Source organism: Eubalaena glacialis, chromosome 13, assembly GCF_028564815.1.
Source record: "Eubalaena glacialis isolate mEubGla1 chromosome 13, mEubGla1.1.hap2.+ XY, whole genome shotgun sequence".
Lineage (NCBI taxonomy): Eukaryota > Metazoa > Chordata > Mammalia > Artiodactyla > Balaenidae > Eubalaena > Eubalaena glacialis.
This window is the reverse complement of record NC_083728.1, coordinates 77,750,558-77,771,112: the sequence shown is the minus strand read 5'-3', so window position 1 is coordinate 77,771,112 and position 20,555 is coordinate 77,750,558. Positions and strand designations below refer to the sequence as shown.

The 20,555-nt window shown below is 40.9% G+C and overlaps 2 protein-coding genes across 4 annotated transcripts in view; one reads left to right on the top strand and one right to left on the bottom strand.

Annotated features, from left to right (window-relative positions):
* XPO6 (exportin 6) overlaps positions 1-20,555 on the top strand; it is a 110,323-nt gene that overhangs the window by 52,038 nt on the left and 37,730 nt on the right. For all 3 annotated transcript variants that reach the window (XM_061208498.1, XM_061208497.1, XM_061208499.1), the window contains 3 exons: positions 5,142-5,595; positions 8,879-9,005; positions 16,122-16,231. In XM_061208498.1, coding sequence (XP_061064481.1) covers positions 5,142-5,595; positions 8,879-9,005; positions 16,122-16,231 — 691 coding nt within the window. The remainder of the gene's footprint in view (positions 1-5,141; positions 5,596-8,878; positions 9,006-16,121; positions 16,232-20,555) is intronic.
* On the bottom strand, positions 13,556-14,833 carry LOC133103606 (cyclin-A1-like). The gene has a single exon (XM_061209052.1). It carries the CDS (start codon positions 14,819-14,821, stop codon positions 13,556-13,558), a length of 1,266 nt encoding a protein of 421 aa, XP_061065035.1. The 5' UTR covers positions 14,822-14,833.

Here is a 20,555-nt window from a genome sequence, read left to right as displayed (position 1 = left end):
ATAAAGAATTATCCAACCCCAAATGTGAATAGTGCTGAGGTTGAGAAACTCTTAATAAATGTAGAACTGAATAGAAAACATGTGGAATTTCAGTAGGTAAGAAAAGAAAAAAGCTGAGGGGATCTTTGCATGAAAGCCCATTACAAGTGTTCCAACCATGTCTGGGTTACTTCCAAGTTAGTAAATGCACCAGAGTAGCCTACATACTACTTGGGGCGTGGGTGCCTGTTGCCACCAGGGCCTGGCCCAATTCAGGGACGATGAGGTTGGTCACAGGTTTTTTAAAATCGAAGAGCCCTCTTACAAGCCCTCTTTATAATCAAGAGCTTGTTAAAGCTCTCTCAGCATAGCTTTGGAAATGCTGCAGCATGAAGCAGGGTCTCTGTTCTGTGGCGATTCCTTCACTTGGATTAAAATACAATTTTGGAAAAATTCTTCTATGATTTACTAAAATTCCCTGAAACATTTAAAGTTGAGTAAAATAATTTTTATCGAGAAACAACATTAAAAGATACTTGTTTTGAGGGGAAAAAATAGTAAGAGATCATCCTATCCACATAAATAGGTTTTACCTTTGCATACTCCCGTTCAGTCTTTGTCCTTGTGCTTATACCTTTCTATAGTTTCTGTCATGGTGTACACATGCTATTTTACATGTGACTTTGGATCTTATATATTTTTCTATATTTGAATATTAGCTTTCTGACTGATCATTTTTCTTGGCTGCATAATCTTTCCTGACCTGGCTTCTGGGAAGGAGCATAGGCTTTGGGGCTAGACCTGGGTTTTAGTTTCAGCTCTGCCTCTGACTAGCTGAGGAACATGGGGGAGATGCCTCATCTGTGTTTGAGTTATTCTGTCTGTAAGTGCAGATAATCATAATACCTACTTTAGAGCTGGGAGCATAAAATGAGAATATGTATGTAAAGTGCTTGGTGCAGCACCAAGCAAATAATAATAGCACATGAAATGGTAGCTGTTCTTTTTTTTTTTTAATTATTATTTATGTATTTATGGCTGTGTTGGGTCTTCGTTGCTGCGCGCGGGCTTTCTCTAGTTGCGGCGAGCGGGGGCTACTCTTTGTTGCGGTGCGCGGGCTTCTCATTGCAGTGGCTTCTCTTGTTGCGGAGCACAGGCTCTAGGCGCACGGGCTTCAGTAGTTGTGGCTCGCAGGTAGAGCGCAGGCTGAGTCGATGTGGCGCACAGGCTTAGTTGCTCCGCGGCATGTGGGATCTTACCGGACCAGGGCTCGAACCCCTGTCCCCTGCATTGGCAGGCGGATTCTTAACCACTGCGCCACCAGGGAAATCCTAGTAGCTGTTCTTAACACCAGTGTTATCATTGATGTGTTGCTCTCCCCACACCCCCCCCCCCCCTTAGAATCCCATTCTGGAAAAATTCTTCTGAGCTGAAGAATAAGGCCAACTTTTTTGTTTTGTTTTTGTTTTTAAAGCCAGAATTTATTTCTATTTAAGAATGTTCAAGAGACTTGAAAAAGGCCCAAGGGCCCAACAGTGTTTAGTATAAGATCATACTGAGGTGGTGTCTGTTGGTTCCTCCATTGCTAAAGCCTCAATTTGATTCTGGTTGATAAATGCCCTGATAATTCTAATAGTTGGGTAATGGTGATTTCCTCTAACTGGCATCTTTCATAAATGGCCGTCATTCCATGAACGATGAAAAAAGCAATACCAGAAACAGCCATTGATAGAGAGAAAGTTGTATGACTCAAGTGGAAAGCCACCACAGCAATTCCAAAAATCAAAATGATTAATCCAGTAATAAACAAACTGAAACGTTTGCAGATTCTGCTTGAACATCCTTCTTGCATTATTCTTTGAAACCAGGTCTTCTGATTACCAGCTTGAGTAGCTGAGATCATGATGAGTCTCATCTGGTATCAAATGCAGCTCTTTCAGAACAGAAACCAGCAAACACCTTTCAAGATAGATGCCAGAGGACAACTTTTTAATCTAGTTTTAACAATGGAAATTAAACTCCTTATTAATAAATCACAAAATCCTCATTTTAATGGCTGAGGAGATTGAGGCTGAGAAAGGTTAACTACTCTGTTCATATTAATCCAACATTAGTATAAGGCAGCAGTTCTCAATAGGTCTGGGGACCCCTGGAGGTCCCCCCAAACCCTTTCAGGGTCCCAAAGGTCAACGATGTGGTCATAAAAATACTAAGACGTTGTTTGTCATTTTTATTCTCACTCTCATGAGTATACCGAGTAAAAAAAGCTCATTCAGATTCCACATTGCAATTAACCTTTAAGAAATGAGTACTCATCAGATTTTAGTATTAGAATAGCTGCCGTTATCTGAAAAGGCCACTTCCTTCTCTTTCAGTTGTATATCTGTGTGAAGCTGGGTTCTCTTCATATACTTCAATAAAACAACATAGTACAACAGATTGGGTACAGAACCAGATGAGAGAATCTAGCTATCTTCTTTCAAGCCACACAATAAAGAGATTTCCAAAAATGTAAAAACAGTGCTCTTCTTCTCACTAATTTTTTGGAGGGCAAAATACAATTTTTTCATTTAAAAATGTTGTTTATGCTAACATGTAATGGGCTTATCATTATTAAATGAATTAAATATTTGAAAAATTCTTAGTTTTAATTTCTAATATGACAAATATCAATAACCTACATAAACAGAAAGAAGCTTTTTGCTGTCCTCAGTGATTTTTAAGAGTGTAAAGGGGTTTTAAGACTAAAACATTTGAGAACTGCTGCTATAAGGTAAAAAACAAAATGTAAAAATTTACCCAGTATTCCACCATACAGAAATAACATCATTCCAGACCTCTCTTTCTACATAGATGCAGTTAAAGATAGATTAAACTGAATAAAAGGACCAAATGGCATCGTATCATGTATTTTTTTTTGGTATCATATATTTTTGCTGAAGACTATTCAGTTTTAGTTTTACTTGAATTTAACAGGAAGTATTAAATGGAAGGAATTGCTGACCTTGAGATGCTTTTTCCACAAGGAATATTAGTTTGTAAAAGATATCTCCAAGGATAAGAAAAAAAGGTTATGAAAACCAATTTCTTACTACATATTTTAATTTTAGACCATGTATTTTGAGACTTCGTGCTTGTGAAAGGTGAGAAAGTTAGTTAGCACACCCTTTTATAATTCCACCATTTGTTTAGTCTTGATTCTGTATTTAATTCAGTGCTTGCATTAGTCCCTTTGCCAGAGCTTCACCATTCTGTAATTCTTCGTTTTTATTTATCTCTTTATTTGCATGGTTTCATTGTTCAGTATCCTCCCTAAGAATCTGTGGGCAATATATTATTTGAATTTTTGCATGTTTGAAAAAAATGTCACCTTCCTTTATACTCAAAGGGGACCTTTGGGTTAAGTCATTCTTTGCCCCAGAACTTGTAGACACTGCACCACTGTTTTTTGGCTTTGACTGTTACTGTGAAGTCTGAATTCGGGGTTTTCTCCTTTGTGTATGTGCTTTTTCTGCCTACATTCCTTCCTTATTCCTGAAGTTTTTGTATTGATTACGCCTTATTTTTTTTCTTGGGGCAGAATAAGCCCTTTCATTTTGTATAGTCACACCTTTATTTCAGGAAAGGCTTCTTCTTGTTATAGTTATGAATGTTTTTCTTCTTTTGTCTTCTCTAAAATCATTTTATAGCCACCCCCACCCCCAATTTCATTTTGTGTGATTTCCTCTAGTGTTCAGTGCTTCTCAAAAATTAAGCAAGCATAAGAATCACCTGGAGAGCTGGTACAAGCACAGCTTCCTGCCCCCGCCCCCCAGGTTCTACTTCAGTGGGTGTGGGTGTTGCCTGATCATTTGTATTTCCGACAAACTTCCAGGTTATGTTGATGATGCAGGTCCACAGACCTCACCTTGACTAGCCCAGTTTCAAATTTTTGGTCTTTGGACCTGTTTACTCTTTTTTTTTTTTTAATTGAGGTATAATTGACATATAACACTGTTAGTGTTAGTTTCAGGTGTACAAGATAGTGATTTATGTATATTTGCAAAATGATCACCACAGTAACTGTAGATCCATTACCACACAGTTACAAATTTTTTTCTTGTGAGAATTTATTTTACACTATTAGCAACTTTCAAATATACAATACAGAATTGTAAACTGTAGTCACCATATTGTACATTACATCCCCAGGACTTATTTGTCTTACAGCTGGAAGTTTGTACCTTTTTACCACCTTCACCTGTTTCGCCCACCCTGGACCCCTTTACTCTTTTTTTAAAAAAATTAATTAATTATTATTTTTTTTTTTTGGGCTGCGTTGGGTCTTTGTTGCTGCACACAGGCTTTCTCTAGTTGTGGGGAGCAGGGGCTCCTCTTCATTGCGGTGTATGGGTTTCTCATTGCGGTGGCTTCTCTTGTTGTGGAGCACGAGCTCTAGGCCCCCAGGCTTCAGTAGTTGTGGCTCGCCGACTCTAGAGCGCAGGCTCAGTAGTTGTGGCACATGGGCTTAGTTGCTCTGCAGCATGTGGGATCTTCCTGGACCAGGGCTTGAACCCGTGTCCCCTCCATTGGCAGGTGGATTCTTAACCACTGTGCCACCAGGGAATTCCCTGGACCCCTTTACTCTTAAGAATTATTGAGGTCCTCAAAGAGCTTTGTGGGTTTTATCTATTGATATTCAAACTGAGAAAATTTGGAAATATTTATTAATTCTTTTAAAAGTAACTGTGATGAATTCAGTGCATATTAACAAATAATATATCTTAATGAAAAATAACTTTTCCAAAGCAAACAAAAACATTTACTGAGAAGAGCAGCATTACATTTTTGTAAATCTCTTTAATATGTAGCTTAATGATAGATAGCGTTTGCTTTTTCTCTGTTGCTTGTAACTTGGAATGTAACCTCTGGAAAGCTCCGTTGTACACTTGTGAGATAGTAAAAGTGAAAAAGGAAAATAACATTCTTTTAAAAATAGTTTTGAATTTGTGAACCCCGAAAAGGGTTCTGGGGGCTCTCAGGGGTCCCTGGACCAAACTTTGAGAACTTCTGCTTTATGCTAATGCTTGGTTTTTTGTTTTTGTTCTTTTTTAAGGAGAATTACTTAAATTGGTTTATAAGAGATTTGATAGTGTGTATCTTAGAAGCCTTTTGTGTTTCAGGTGACTTACTGAGTAACCTGTTGCAGAGTCCTAGTTCAGCCAAACTGTTGAATCAGCCAATCCCCATCCTTGATGTGGAGAGTGAGTATATCTGTTCCCTGGCCTTGGAGTGCCTGGCCCATCTCTTCAGTTGGATTCCTCTGTCTGCCAGCATCACCCCATCCCTCCTTACCACCATCTTCCACTTTGCGCGCTTTGGCTGTGACATCCGGGCCAGAAAGATGGCATCAGTTAACGGCAGCAGCCAGAACTGTGTGTTGGGTCAGGAGCGCGGCCGGCTTGGGGTCCTGGCCATGTCCTGCATCAATGAACTCATGTCCAAGAACTGTGTGCCTATGGAGTTCGAGGAGTACTTACTGCGTATGTTCCAGCAGACTTTCTACCTCCTGCAGAAAATCACCAAGGATAACAATGCCCACACGGTGAAGAGCAGGCTAGAAGAACTCGATGAGAGGTAATGAAAACAGGTGTGGCATCGGCTGTGCCCTGAGAATGGGCCTTGACTGTTTATCACGTTGCACTGCATAGTGTCTGTAATCCTCTTTGGTTTCAGAATCTGGGGCTCCTGGTGAGGAACGGAGAGGTAGGTGTGTACCAGTAAGTCCGAGCTTAGCTGGAAGGGCTAGGGTGGTTAAGGGAAAGGAGTTGAGTTGGAAAAGTTGTGAATTGTGTGAATTGTGTAGGTTGGTTGTCTTCTTTGCCCGTCCATCTCCTGTCCTCCCTTCCACCCTTGTCCGCCCTCTCCTCACTCTTTGCCTGCAGGTCTGAGGTGGTGCAGGAACTGGGACCGCTGCTCATGCGTAGCCAAGCACAGGAGAGGAGGCCCGTGGAGGTACAGGAGTTACACTTGCCCTTCCTTGCTTGGTGTTGCTTGTTGGTTCTTCCTATTTGACTTTTCTCAAGTGAACGTCGTGCAGTGTATAGGAATGTTGTCACTATTGTGAGTTTTACACTGATGGCAAGTTTTCATCAAAAGAAAGGAGAGTTGTTAATGGGGCACACACCTGTGTTTCTTGGTTTCTGTCCTCTTGAATGGAGCCTAAAATCACTTAGCCTCTCTTTATTAAGGACTCTTAGCAGATGATTCCACAGTATGCTGAGGCATGGTCTCATTTATTTCCCTTACAGATGATGTCATTTATGTATCTTCCAGCTTTCATTAATATGATGCTACTGCTGTGTAAAAACAAAAGGGAAAATTGGAAGCTTATATTAAGAACATTATGTTGACTGTTCAGAGACTTTCAAGCAGATAAATTGTATTGAATTAGTAAATATTTATAGATTGCCTGGCAGCAAAAGTTGTTAGTATTTTCATCAATTTTCCTTGGCTTGTTTTTGTTGTTAAGCTATGCAGAGTTAAGCCATTTCTTTTTCTTTAGAGTAAGCAGCAGGATATAAAGTCAAGTGCCTAAAGTTAAGACAGTTTTAGTGCTTTCTAAATTTAGCAATTTTAATAAGTTTTTCTAAAGTTGAAAAAATTGGTACATGAGATTATTTTGGTTTGGTTCATTGTAAACAAGCTTTGTGTGAAATTTTCTTTGTATAATCACAAAAGAACTCATAATCTGATATGGTAATATGTTGGTTTTACTTTTCATTATTTGGTAATGGCTTCCTATATGAATTCAAAAGCATCAACATTCAGACACAGCTTATATGTTTATATCCTTTCTAGCTTTGGTTAAGAAAGGCTGTATTTTCATATGTTTAAAAAAATCACAACAGTAACCCAACTGCTTGTACCAACCATCAGATATCAGTTGTTCTGACTTTTACTTGTGGTGTAATGTTTGTTATGGCTTACATTTGGGTGGTATAAAAATGTCATCATGGATGATCTGTGTTCTGATTTTGTTACGTGTAACTTTTGTGCTCTTGGTTTTATATTTTAATCCTATGCTTCCTATTGCCCTGTGAAAGCTGAGAGGTGCCTGGAAGCAGAAAGGTGACATGAACAACACTGTGTGCTTGCTTCCTGGCTCTTGGGTCCCTTACCACTAATTCTAAACAGCTAAGTCCATTCTCAGTTGTTTAGGAGCTGCTTAACCAGGTTTCTTCCTCTCTTCTCCTCTACTGCCTTTTTTTCTAACTTTCTACTGCTCATTAGCACCTGTACCAGAAGGTGGGCAAGGGAAAGAAAATGAGGTGAAATAAAATCGGAGTTTTAGCTACGGAACAGTCTTGCTTGTATTCTTTAAAAAAATTGGGTTGGAGATTCAAATAAAATTGAGATTGTGTGGTATTTGACCCATGACTTCTCCTTATTCTTTAATGGGTGGTAGGGAATTGAGTGCATCTTCCTGAAGAGCAGCAAACTGGTTGATGTCTTTGAATAACCACATAAAAATGTGCAATAGGCTGAGCGAGGAATGAGGAGTTCCTGCTCTTGAGTATTAGTGACTGAAGGCCTCAGAGCAGCTTTTTTGTACTTTGCTATCTCTAAAAACAGTTGATTAGTGCCTTACTGTTTTTCAGGTATTTGGCCCCATGATCCTTATCAAACAAATTAATTTTTTTTTAAGCTGCAAATAAGCTTAGCTGTGTGTGGCGGCCACACAGATTGGCCACCCTGAGGGTGCTAGGTTCCAGGAACAATATGGGGCGTTTTATTTATGGGCCAGTTTTGCTCTTCTGAGGAGTAGTCTTCTTCCCCTTTATTATCTCATACATCTTTGCTTTAAAAAAAAAAAAAACACAGCTTTTTGCAGTTAGGAGTTTCAGAATTGCTTTTAGCCATCATTCAATATTTGGCTAAGGCCCAGTGTATCTTTATCTTTTTTAATCTGTCTCTGAAATGTGGTTTATGGAGGTATGCCCATCTCATTTTCTAATCACCTTTTGGTATTTAGGAGCTTAAAATGACAGTTTCTGAAATGTGAGAGTGATGATGTGCTGTGTATTCAATAACAGAAATATCTTATCCTTGCAGCTGTGACCCACACTCTTCTGTGAAATGATTTTTGAATACAAATGAATTGGGAATTCACTGTGATGTGAAAAGAAAGAGCACTGGATTGGGAGTAGATGGTAGTCCAATTCTTTTGTGAGCTGGCTGAGTGACCTTGGGCCAGTCACTTTATCTCTCTGGGCTTCATCTCTAAAATGATGCATCATTAAATTGTCCCTGAGTATTGTCCAGCTCTAACAGTCCTCCTCCCTTACATTTGAAATCACTTTTAGAATGGATTGGGATGTGCTATGTTTAATTAGCACCAGGAGCCAGAGGGTGGGAAAAAACATGAACATTAGGTTGCAAGACTGAATATATCTTACCTGGATGCCATCCCTTTCCTATAGCCTTGTTTTGCTTTTGGGTTTTTAGCACATTCGTTTTAATATTTTGGCCTCCTAGCAAAGAAAACCAGCCCTCTAGACTTGCCACATTGAAATGACAGATGATCTGCCCATGGACCTTTTGAGTACCATTTCCTTTCACTTTAATTGGGTCATAACACTGAGTTAGAAAATATGAGGATGCTAGCTTATAAGATGCCTTACCTAGATAGTGTCTGAGGATTAAAGTTGCTTTTCTGCTATGTTTCAGGTGGTAATGGAATGAAGGGTTGCCTGACCTGTAGGTAATTGTTGCAGGCCTTTATATTTTTAACTGAAAATATATTTGTTATAAATCTGTATAGTTTTGTACTGAAAGAAATTTGGATTGAATTTGAGTTCTCTTCTAGGGAGGTGGCCGAGTTTCTCATTGTCACCTTTTGTCTTCTTGTCTTCTTTAGCTACATCGAGAAGTTTACTGACTTTCTGCGGCTCTTTGTCAGTGTTCACCTAAGAAGAATCGAGTCCTACTCCCAGTTCCCCGTGGTGGAGTTTTTGACACTTTTGTTCAAGTACACATTTCATCAGGTAAAGCACTGGAACTGCCCATGTCTATCCCTTGCCACTCAAAATGTCTACTTTGTTATTTTCAGGAGAAAGAACTTCTTTATTTTATTTGTCAAACATTTATATAGTGCTTACTATATGAAGATTAACACATTTATCCTTCATAACAACCCTATGAGGTAGGTATTATTATCATCCCCATTTTACAGATAAAGAAACTGAGGCACAAAGATAACTTGCTGAGGGTCATACAGTTAGTAAGCGGTGGAGCCAGGATTTGAACCCATAGAGTCTGCTCTTAATCACTGTTACGTTGAAGAAGCAAAATATAGAAAAAGTCTGAAGTTAGGGCCTTTAGTTCTAGTCTGTAACTGTCATTAAGACTTACGACAAGGAGATTGTAAATAGTGAAGCTCTCAAGAGTTCAGTTTTGGTGGATCCAGTTGTTTCCCCATTCAGCAAATGTTTTTTGAGCTCCTGTTGTGTTCCAGGAGCGAGGCATATAACCCTTGTAAGCAAAGTCCTTGCCTTCACTGAATTTACATTCTGATGACTCAATATTTTTTGTTTCTATATATATTTCAGCAGCTTTATTGAGATAACATTTACTTACTAGACAATTCACCCATTGTAATTGTACAATTCAGTGATGTTCGATAGATTTATAGACTTATGCAGCCATCATCAGAGTCCAGTTTTAAACATTTCTGTCATGCCCTATCACTTGTGCCCATTTGTGTGTCTTTATTAGCTTTTTGGGGAGCTCCCTGGTGGCCTAGTAGTTAGGTTTCCGGGCTTTCACTGCCATGGTCCGGGCTCAATCCCTGGTCGAGGAACTCAGATCCCGCAAGCATTGCGGTGCAGCCCCCCCCACTCCCCTCAAAAAAACTTTTTGTTGAACTATCACACACGTATGGAAAAGTGCATAAATCATACATGTATAGCTTCGTGAGTTTTCCCAAAATGAACAAGACATGTGACCACCACCTAAGTCAAGAAGTAGAACATTACCAGCACCCCCAGAAATCCCCTCATGTCCTTCATCACTCCCCTCCACATCCTCCCCAGAAGTAACCCCAGACCTGACTTTAATATCCCAGATGAGTTGTGCCTGTTTTAGAACTTCTCTAAATGGAAGCATACAATGTAGATTTGTTTTGTCTGACTTTTTTCATTCAACATTATGTTTGTGAGCTTCATCTGTGTTGTGTGTGGCAGTAGTTTGTTCTCATTGTTTTATAGGAAGTCATTAGAAAAGCCACTCCACTGCTGATTTGGGCCACTTCCAGTTTTTGGTGGTCATGAATCATGTCGCAGTGAACATTCTTGTGCCTGCCTTTTGATGTACATACGTAGCTCTTTCTGCGTATGTTGGTATATTACCAGGGATGAAACTGCTGGGTCAGTGAGGGCATCTGATTCTATAAGCAGTCTTTTTTGGTTGTTTCAATCACTGATGTTGTAACTTAATGAGGCTAGAGGAGAGGTAAGGGTGGAGGCTGGGAGGGGTGTGTGTATGTAAAAGGGGATTTGGAAGGGTGCGGATGGAGGAGGATCAAAGGTTAAAGAAGTGACACGATGTCTGATAGAGGGGCCGGTGAGTGCAGAGCAAGAAGGAAACACGCTGATCTCACTAGGCCTAGAAGGGATAGAAGAGGTGATGAGATGTAGGAGGGTGAGGATGTAGGAGAGAAGCATCAGAAGTGGGAGAGATTTGAGATGGATCTGGAGAAATCTTAAAGGGGACCAGGAAAAAAGGAAGGATTTGATAGATACCTTAGAATAAGTGCAGCAGAAATGAACTAGAGATAAGGAGCCAGTGCTGGGGGCAGAATGAAGGGTTTATTTGGGAAACAGAATGAAACGTCTTGCGATTTTGCTCCCTGTGTAAAATGGGACCTTTTTAGTATACGTGGTGTAGAAGAAAGCTAAAAAGTGTTTTGAAGTATGCATGTCTGATGCCTCCTTCTTTGGATGTGGACCCAAAAGTTCTGTGTTTGAGCTCTGGTTATTTCTATTAGGTTTCTGTCCTTGGACAAGTCTTTTAAATTTCCTAAGGAGATAGACTGCAGTGGGCATCTTTAGGGTCTTTCCATATTCATCTTCTATGATTCTTTCACTAGAATCCTACGGGTTAATTTTCCATTGAACCGAGAGTGGTGGATTTATATATTTATATATGTTTTAATTACATACTGGGAGAAGAGATAGATTGGTCATGAGGCAAACAGCAAGCTTCTGTCTTCCTCCCTCACCAGCGGGTCACTGTCAGCTGAGCTCCCTGTGTTCTGCTGGCCTCCTGTGCGAAGACTTGCATTTCTGGGTGCAGACTCTGGGCTGTGTGGGTTGGTGGCCTCGAGGTGCAGGCAGAAGCCAATTCTGAGCACTGGCCAGAAAGGCAGGAACCTGGAAGAGGCTCCGGGGGAAGCTGCCCTTTGCTGGAGAGGCAGGGCGGGAGAAAGCTGGCAGGGCACACTCTAGGCCCAGGAGCTGGTAGTAAAAGATTTCTTTAGGATAAGATTTAAGAATAAGAAATTAAATTGCTCTCGAGAGAGCTTTAAATTCTCATCTGTTCATTAACAGCGTGCTCTTCCTGTATTATAGCTTAGTTCTCTGTAAAGTGGGAAAATGTGTCTTTTCTCTTGTTTAGAGGGTTATTCTCAATGTACTTTGCCTTTTGTTCCTACAATTCATGGAAATATTAGTCCTGGTCAACATTTTTTTTTTTTAATTTATTTTTAATTTATTTATCTTTGGGTCTGTTGGGTCTTTGTTGCTGCGCGCGGGCTTTCTCTAGTTGCGGTGAACGGGGGCTACTCTTCATTGCGGTGCGCAGGCTTCTCATTGCAGTGGCTTCTCTTGTTGAGGACCACGGGCTCCAGGCACGCGGGCTTCAGTAGTTGTGGTGCGTGGGCTTCAGTAGTTGTGGCTCGCGGGCTCTAGAGCACAGGCTCGGTAGTTGTGGCGCACGGGCTTAGTTGCTCCGCGGCATGTGGGATCTTCCCGGACCAGGGCTCAAACCTGTGTCCCCTGCATTGGTAGGCGGATTCTTAACCACTGCACCACCAGGGGAGTCCCTGGTCAACATATTTTTAAAGAATAGTAATAAGACAAAGATGGTGGTAGTATCTTCCTGTAACCATTTCCTCTCTTCTGTTTATTTTCCTGCATTTTTTCTTTCACCTAAGTGTCCTGCCACAGTCCCTCCAGCCACTAGTGCTCATCAGGTGTTTGCCTCTACCATTGCTGAGCCCCTGAGGTGTCTGTATAAACATATGGTTTCTGTCTTCCTGCTCCTTCTCTTGCTGTATCATTACCAATTCCTTCTTGGTCTTGCAGTTTCCATTTTGCCCCTTCTTCTTAAAACATGCCTGAGATAGTATGGCATAGGGGGAAGGGTCTGGACCGGGGGAGTCTTACGATCCACAGTCTAGTTCTGTTTTTGTTCCTTATCTTGTCACCTTGGGCAGATGACTTGACTTCTGGTTTCTTTATCTGTAAAATGGGAAGAAGAAAAACATCTCTCCGGTTTCCAGGACTGTTGTGAAGATCAAATAGACCAATGCAAATGAAAACAAACCACTTGGAGAGAAGAGTAGTATCATTAGTTTCTTAAAGGAACTTGCCAGGATCTTTAGTGACTAACTAGCCCTGGAATCTGAAAAGTAAAAAATCTGAATATGGGTACATTTTAAAAATGGGTCCCTGAGGGCTCTGCAAAGTTGTATGACTCCAAAAGTGCAGTCAGCCTATTGCCTTTATGACCTTAGCAATCTGTGCCCAGAGCAATTGTCAAAGGCCAGACTGTGGGCAGTGCATAAGGCCTCACAGTGGGGCCTGTAGAGATGGATGTGAATGGTAGTGTTTCAGGTCCTACAGAGGGTGTATTTGCCCGACTTTTTTTCCAGCCTTGAGCCACACAGTAAATCCTCAATTCAAACTCATGAGAAAGACGTGTATAATTGTAAACTACTTTGACATAGCCATAACACTTGGATTTATATGGTGGCTTTTCTCAAAAGCACCTCCACATGCATCTGATCAGTTATATTTTTTGGTGAGGGATCTGGTAGGTATTTATTTTCAAAGCAAGGAAGGGCGGCTGGGTGACCTCCTTACTGGAAGCACAGCAAGCCAAAGCCAGGACGAGACTACATCTCCTGGCTGCAAGTCAAGTGCCTGTCCACAAGCTACCCATATTATTTCCACACGGCTTATCGTTTTTTCTGCTTATTCTTCTGGTTCATTTCGTGTTCTGAGGATGGCCCTGCCAGTGGTCCTGATTGAGCTGTAGCAGTCCAGTTCCAGAGCTGCCCTGTGGCTTGTGAGTGGGGTCTGCCACATTTTTTTTTTTTTTTTTTTCAGAAGGCAAGTTGTTTATTCTTTAGGAAGTTTAGACTATATTACAAGCTACCAATGTCTAAGAGAACCTCAATACATTTACATTCTAAAAAATATGTCACCTATATCATAGCAACACTAGTTTGACCCAACCTGCAGAAACCTATAAAAATCAAGACCAATTCTGTTGATCTGGAGATTAAGTTCTGAAAGCGCTTCAGTTCTGAAACTTATCGTAGAGGAAGGACTGCGGGTGGTTCCACGAGAGACACGTGCATGTACTTTGAAGCCTTGTACTTCTCCCTAATCGCTTGCTGAGGTCGATGGGGTATACCCAGGCACACTTTATGCAGCTCACTCAGGCAAGGCACAATTTCACTTAATGAATAGCCTGTAAACGTAGCAAGGGTTTCTGGCCAGAAGTGCCTGTTCACAGTATAGTTTGCCAGGCAATAAGCAGCTGCAGCGATCAGTGAAGGAAGGTATTTCAAGAACGGGTCAGCTTCAAGGAGACTCAGTTCTGCTACATACTTGGCCAGGTTCTCAGTCCTGACACACACCCCTTGCCTCCTTAAGTACTGAAGGAGAAACTGGTTGGTGGTTGGCACTGTCAGGTCAAAAGCCAGGACCTTCAGGAGCAGGTGTTCCATTCTCAGCAGTTGTCGTTTTGTGTAGGTATCATCAGTTATATAGACAAACTCATCTACTTCAGGTGGATATATTTCTTCATATTTCGAAGCCAGGAGAAGAGCTGCTGTTCCTACAAGCTGCAGTTTCCCTCTCAGAACAGACATGCAGGAAAGAAACCTGTCCAGGAAGTTGACGGCCAGGTAGAGAGTCTCTGCCCGAAAGTTATATTCTTCTCCCACCTCAACCAGCCAGTCTACCAGAATCGTTCGCATGCCTTCTGTGATGTCTGGTTGTTTCCTCATGTAGTGCACTTTGGGCCTGTGTCTTATTTCAGCTTCTCTAAGGTACTGATGAATTTCTTCAGCATATTCAGTCACATTTATCACATCTGTACCAAAATCTGATGCATCTTCAGACTGGGAGTGGAAAGATGGATCTACCAGCATAGGGGAAACTGTGTTAAAATCCAGCAGGAAGTGAAGGTCTGACTTGAGTGTGCTGGTGTCTACTTCATAGGCATCCTCAAATGCCATCCCCTCTCGCCCTGTGCAGCTGTCTCTGTCCCCTTGCTCAGGCTCATCCATGTACATGTCAAATCCTTGCTTGGCTGGCACCTGAACCCCGCTGTCAGACAGCACTTCCTTTCCAGCTGGAGGGAAGACATTTTCTGACCCAGAGAAACACCTGAGTGTTGTGATCCCCTGGCCACAGGTCCTCCTGTACTGCCCATTCTCAGTTAGCACCCCTAGTACTGTTCTTTGTGGCGGATCCTGGCCAAGCTGGGCTCTGGTTATCATCTGACAGGCATCAGGACCTCGGGACACTGGAGCCAGCACTACTCCGCTCTTGGAGCTGCTGAGATGCATAGCCTCAGTCTCCACAGGCTAAGCGGGCCTCGCTCTTCACCGTCTTATATCTTTATACATCTGTCTCCAACAATTAGCAAGTGCACACGAAGACTGGGAATGAGGAGCCGCCGAAGGGGGCGGGGCGGGGCGGAAGGAGACCGAGATGTTAATAGATTCCAGTCGGGGCGCCGAAGTCCCAGCTTTGGTGGCCCAGCGCTCAGAGCTATTTACTTTCAACACCCGCCACATTTTTTAAGTTGACAGTTTTTCTGTCTCAGACCCAGCCTGGGTACACCACCACTGTCATTGGTAGTTATCTCTTGGACAGATTCCATACATGCCCTTGTAAACTTCTGGATTTCTTTGGCTCAGAGATGGAAGGAAACTGACTCAAGAAGATGATGGTATTATTTCTTTCCATATCTAATCCTGCCATCAAATATGTGGTTCGATGAAGTAATCACAAGTAAAGCCAAAGAGTTCTTGTAGGTAGCAAGAATTTGAGTGGATATATAAGGGATTGGGGGGCCACAGATGAAACTGAATATGTGTGAGAAGGACTAGATGTTGGAGAATATAGTGCTTGGATTTTGCATGAAATAGAATCTCAAGGCTCTTGAGAAAGTTGATCAGTGCAGTGGTCCAGGCGCTAGGACCCTACAAAGACTTGCTCTTTTCTCCTTACTTTGTCCTTATTGACACCTGGTAAGAGGTTGCTGTTAGCCTGTTTGACACGTCTACTTTGCAGATGAGCTAAAGCCTGTAGGTCAGTCTTAACGAGCTCATTTTCAATCTGTTATGTAGGAAGACTGCAAATGTTACTTTGCTAATGTTCAAATGTGTAAACTTGTCACTTTGGAGCCACTGAAACTTAGTTTTGGTTTTGTAATAGTATGTAGTGGAAAGAGCATTGGCTGGGGGTAAAGGGACCTGTTCCTACCCCTGACCTTGAACATATCTCTGGATCTCAGTTTCTTTTTCTCTAAAACAGATTTGAATTGGATGATCTGTAAGAGCTCTCTGCATCACAGTCTCAGATTTTAAAACAGGTGTTCGCTCGGCTTATTTTGTAAATTGGTTTGCCCTGCGTAGTACAGTATCTCCTTAATGATGTGGTCCATGGTACCCTTGTCTTGTTAGGTTCAACAGGGCCCAATCGTGAAGACCGAATAAAAGACACCAATTGTGGTTACCAAGAAGCCGAGGGAACCTAGGCTTATGGTTGTAGCATTCTGGTGGATGTAAACACTGGTGGGTGTGTTTCTAAGGAGTAGTTGCATTAAGTAATTTCATTGTCTGGATTTCTTTTGCACCATAGCCTACTCATGAAGGTTACTTCTCTTGTTTGGATATCTGGACGCTCTTTTTGGACTATCTGACAAGTAAAATTAAAAGCCGTCTGGGAGACAAGGAAGCAGTTCTCAACAGGTAAACCGCAGAAACATTGATAACTAGAAATAAACATTTTTGTCAGTTTTTCTTGTGGCCTAAAGAGGCAACCATGCAGTCAGACCTCTTCAGTGAAACTGAGTCATGTAAGCTGTTTAGGTAGTAAAGCCATTGAGCATTTTCTTCTTTCTTCCCCTTAAATATCTCATTTTTAAAAACACATTTTTCTGATTAAAAAAGTAATATGTATTGTTAATTTTTTAGGTATGATAATGCTTTTGTGGTCCCCATCCTCCCCCATGGCCCTTATTTTAGAGATACAAGCTGAAGTATTTATTGGATAAAATGATATGATATCTGGGATTTGCTTTAAAATAATTCCCTGTGGATAGAGGGGGAAGTGGGTTGGCCATGTGTTGATAATTGGTGTTGAACTTAGTTGATAGGAACTTGGGGTTCATTATAGCCTCGCTCCTTTTGTATGTGCTTGAAAATTTCCCAAATAAAGTAATAAATACTTGTCAGGAAAAAAATATTTATTTTAAAAACTAGCAAAGATAGAAAAATATAAAGAAAAGTTATCTATAATCCCGCAATCCAGAGGTAATCATTTTTGTACTTCTAATTTTATTTTAAAAAACAGAAAATGGGGAAATGTTTTTTTCCCCACGTTTCTCAAGCCCATTTTTTCTTGTTTGCAGGCAGAAAGTATGGTTCCTGTACACTGTGGTCATTATATATCTAATTATTTGAAGCTAATATATCTAGAACGCTCAGCACATTACAGATGCTCAGTAAATAGTATTAGTGGTTGATGGTGGAGATAGTGAATGCCCCTCCCCCAGAAATGTGCCAAATGGAGGTGGTGAGGAGACCCCCCAACTGGGGAGAGTTGGACTGAACCTCTAAAACCCTTTCCATTGCTGAGGTTTTATGCGTTTTTAAAATTCGAAACAGTATTTGCGTTCCAAGTTTAGCATTTGTACTTTCATTTCCAAAACTATTTTTGTGATTGCAAAATAGCTTCCATCTTGTTATGGTGTCAGGTCACATGTGGTTATGGGTAGTATATTTGTGTGTCAGAAACCTTCTTACACAACAGTGGATCCTGTTTTCGGTGAATTTGCCAACTGTGAGTAATTGTGTTGTTGAATGAGATTGTTCAAAGAAAAGGCACTTCCGCCAAATTCTCTTTCTTGTATGCTGAGCAGTTGCATCCTTTGGTTCTGGGACTGTGCCTGATTTTGCTATATTTAAGTGGTAGATATTCTTTCACATCTCTCAGGCTTGTTGGAAGAATAAACTGAGGACATGATTAATATGAAAATGCTTTTTAAAGCGCAGTACAAATGTGCTTTAGGTGTGGAGAATATGGTTCCATTGAGAAAATATATACTTGTGCAGACTGTTGCACCAATAGAAGGAGCAGTGGTGCAGTTTAAATTTCTTTTCTGCTTCATGGCAGCAGTGTTACTTTTTGTCAAGTTATATGGTAATCACGTTTCCTCTTGCAAAATGAGCATACTAATACTAATACCTCTTTTGCAGAATGGCTAGGATTCAAGGAAATTGTATATAAAATACCTGGCACACTATCGATCACGTATTAGGCACTCAATAAATGGACATAGTAATGACTACACAGTAATAATAAGTAATAGAAGATGTTGCTGTCATTTGACTGAGGTGGTGACTGTGGAGTTAAATGACAGGGTCCCTGGATAGCAAAGGCCTTCAGCCCACTTGCAGATGTTGTCTTACCTGCCTAGGCATCTGTCATCTGTTGTCACAGTTGTCAGTGGTTCTTGCTGACGGCTTTAAACACTAGGGGTGGGATGATTTGGGAAATTGGGATTGACATATATACACTATTGATACTGTATATAAAATAGATAACTAATGAGAACCTACTGTGTAGCACAGGGAACTCTACTCAGTGCTCTGTGGTGACCTAAATGAGAAGGAAATCCTTAAAAGAGGGAATATATGTATATGTATATACATTCATGTATATGTATACATATATACAGCTGATTCACTTTGCCGTACAGTATAAACTAACACAATATTGTAAAGCAACTGTACTCCAATTAAAAAAAAAAGCACTAGGGATTTTTCTCATTGATCATTTGATTATTATCCTAAATAAGGCTTTCTAATTTTTCGTGACTTTCTTTTTTTAAACATACATGTATAACACTTTTATGCCTTTAAAAAACAAAAAGCTCCCAAACCCTCAAAGCTTGTCTGTCGTTTATGCTGTTAAATGGTAACCATCATCTGGGGAACTGCTTGTCAATCAGACACCCTCTAGTGGTCTAAGGTAGTAGACTACAAAGAAGGGTGTAGTCTGCTGAGGTGTGCAAAGAAAATAGTTGAACTTTAACTTACATGTTTTTCCTTTCACCTCTTATGCTGTATATTTACACAAGTGTGCACTGAAAAAATTTTATTTATTCTTAAAATTTATTTATTTATTAAAAAAATAAATTTATTTATTTATTTTTGGCTGGGTTGGGTCTTCGTTGCTGCGTGCGGGCTTTCTCTAGTTGCGGCGAGCTGGGGCTCCTCTGTTGCGGTGCGCGGGCTTCTCATTGCAGTGGCTTCTCTTTGTTGCGGAGCATGGGCTCTGGGCACATGGGCTTCAGTAGTTGCAGCACGTGGGCTCAGTAGTTGTGGCTCGCGGGCTCTAGAGCGCAGGCTCAGTAGTTGTGGTGCACGGGCTTAGCTGCTCTGCGGCATGTGGGATCTTCCCAGACCAGGGCTTGAACCCGTGTCCGCTGCACTGGCAGGCGGATTCTTAACCACTGTGCCACCAGGGAAGCCCTGAAAAAATTTTAAATGAAAGTTAAACCACTGCTCTAGGTTATATTAGAGATCCCAATAGAGTAGAGATACACTGTTTTGCAGAAGCAGCTGTTAAAGAGCACTGGCTACAGATAATTACCACATTCATTTTAATGAAGAGCATGTAAATGCAATCAAATGTTTTTCAACTGAGAAAATGTATCTGAAAGAAGTTGGGGGGCTTTTGTGGCTTGAGCCAGAATTTCAGAAGCAACTGATCTTGCAGGAAGTAGTCAAGAATGTTTTCTTGGTATCTTAAATGCAAAACGTAGGTGTGGTTAAGTCACAGAGAAAGCATTCAGTTCCTGTCCCTTGTGGTTTAAAGCTTTTGCATCATTCATCACAACAAAGTGATAGGCATTGTAGGCTACGAATTTAGAAGCACAAATGTACGTGGATTTATTTTTGGTCCTAGGAGCTTGGAAATTGGAGCTCTGCATGTTCCTTGTTCAGTGAGGATGCTCAAGAGTTTCTTGATCAGAACTGGTGGGGACTTAGAGAACTCGAGTCCCAGTGTTAACGGAATAAATGTTCTGTAAGATACCCAGCTGAACGAAATTGCTAATGGGGTTTACTGTCCAGGTTTGCCATTTTGAATCTGTGGTGTGGGAAGACCTAAATTTCAGTCTCCTTTTCTCCTCTTTGTACTTTGGGAACGGTTGTTCCTACTTTACAAGTTGTTGAGCAAATTAAATGAACCAGTGTGTGTAAAGTACCTTGGCTGACAGTAGGTGTTCAGTAAATAAGTATTGGTTCTCGTCCCTTTTCTCTCTCTCACTCCCTTCTCTCTACGCTTGTTAATGTGAAGGGAGACACCTGTGTAGAAACTTATTTTTACAGGAAGATGAGGAAACCTGAAGTGAGTTAAGCAACCTGAAGTTATTGAGTCATGTCCTGTGAACCCCTTTGTCATGAAAGTACTGGCAAGTGCTGGCCATAGACCTGCCAGGGATTCCGGGTGACATTCAATTGGACTATAAACAAATGTGGGTAAGCGTGAGAAAAATTGCTGCTCTTTTTTTCTGAGTGGGTTTTTCTGCTGAATAGAGAGGAAGTGCCATTGTGACACATGACATTTTGATACAGTTAATAAAAGGTATTAACTAGGGTTGTACCAGGGCTTCAGTAGCTTTCTAGCTCTTGTTACGAGAAATTCATGCTGTTGATTGCCCCAGAGAGCAAGGGAATGGAATCTTAGTTATTTCATTGAGTTGAAAAAGCTATCCAGGACTATGCTTCAGTGCTTCGTAGTTATCTGACTTGTAGATTTGTTTATTTATTGCCTGCATGTTTATTCATTTGTTTGTTCTCTTGTTCTTTCATTCATCATATGTTTACAGACACCTACTATGTAGTCACCTTAACGTGTATAATTTTATTTAACTCTCAGAAGAAGTTGAGGTGCTTTTGGAATCACATTTGTGGCTTGAGCCACCCAGATCTATAGGTTTATTTGCATTGTATATTTAAGCATGTAATGCTGTAAGTTTCTCTCTGAGCACTGCCTTAGCTTTAT

Excerpts from the sequence above, each read along its gene's own strand:
- LOC133103606 (XM_061209052.1), bottom strand. The coding sequence starts at position 14,821 with ATGCATCTCAGCAGCTCCAAGAGCGGAGTAGTGCTGGCTCCAGTGTCC.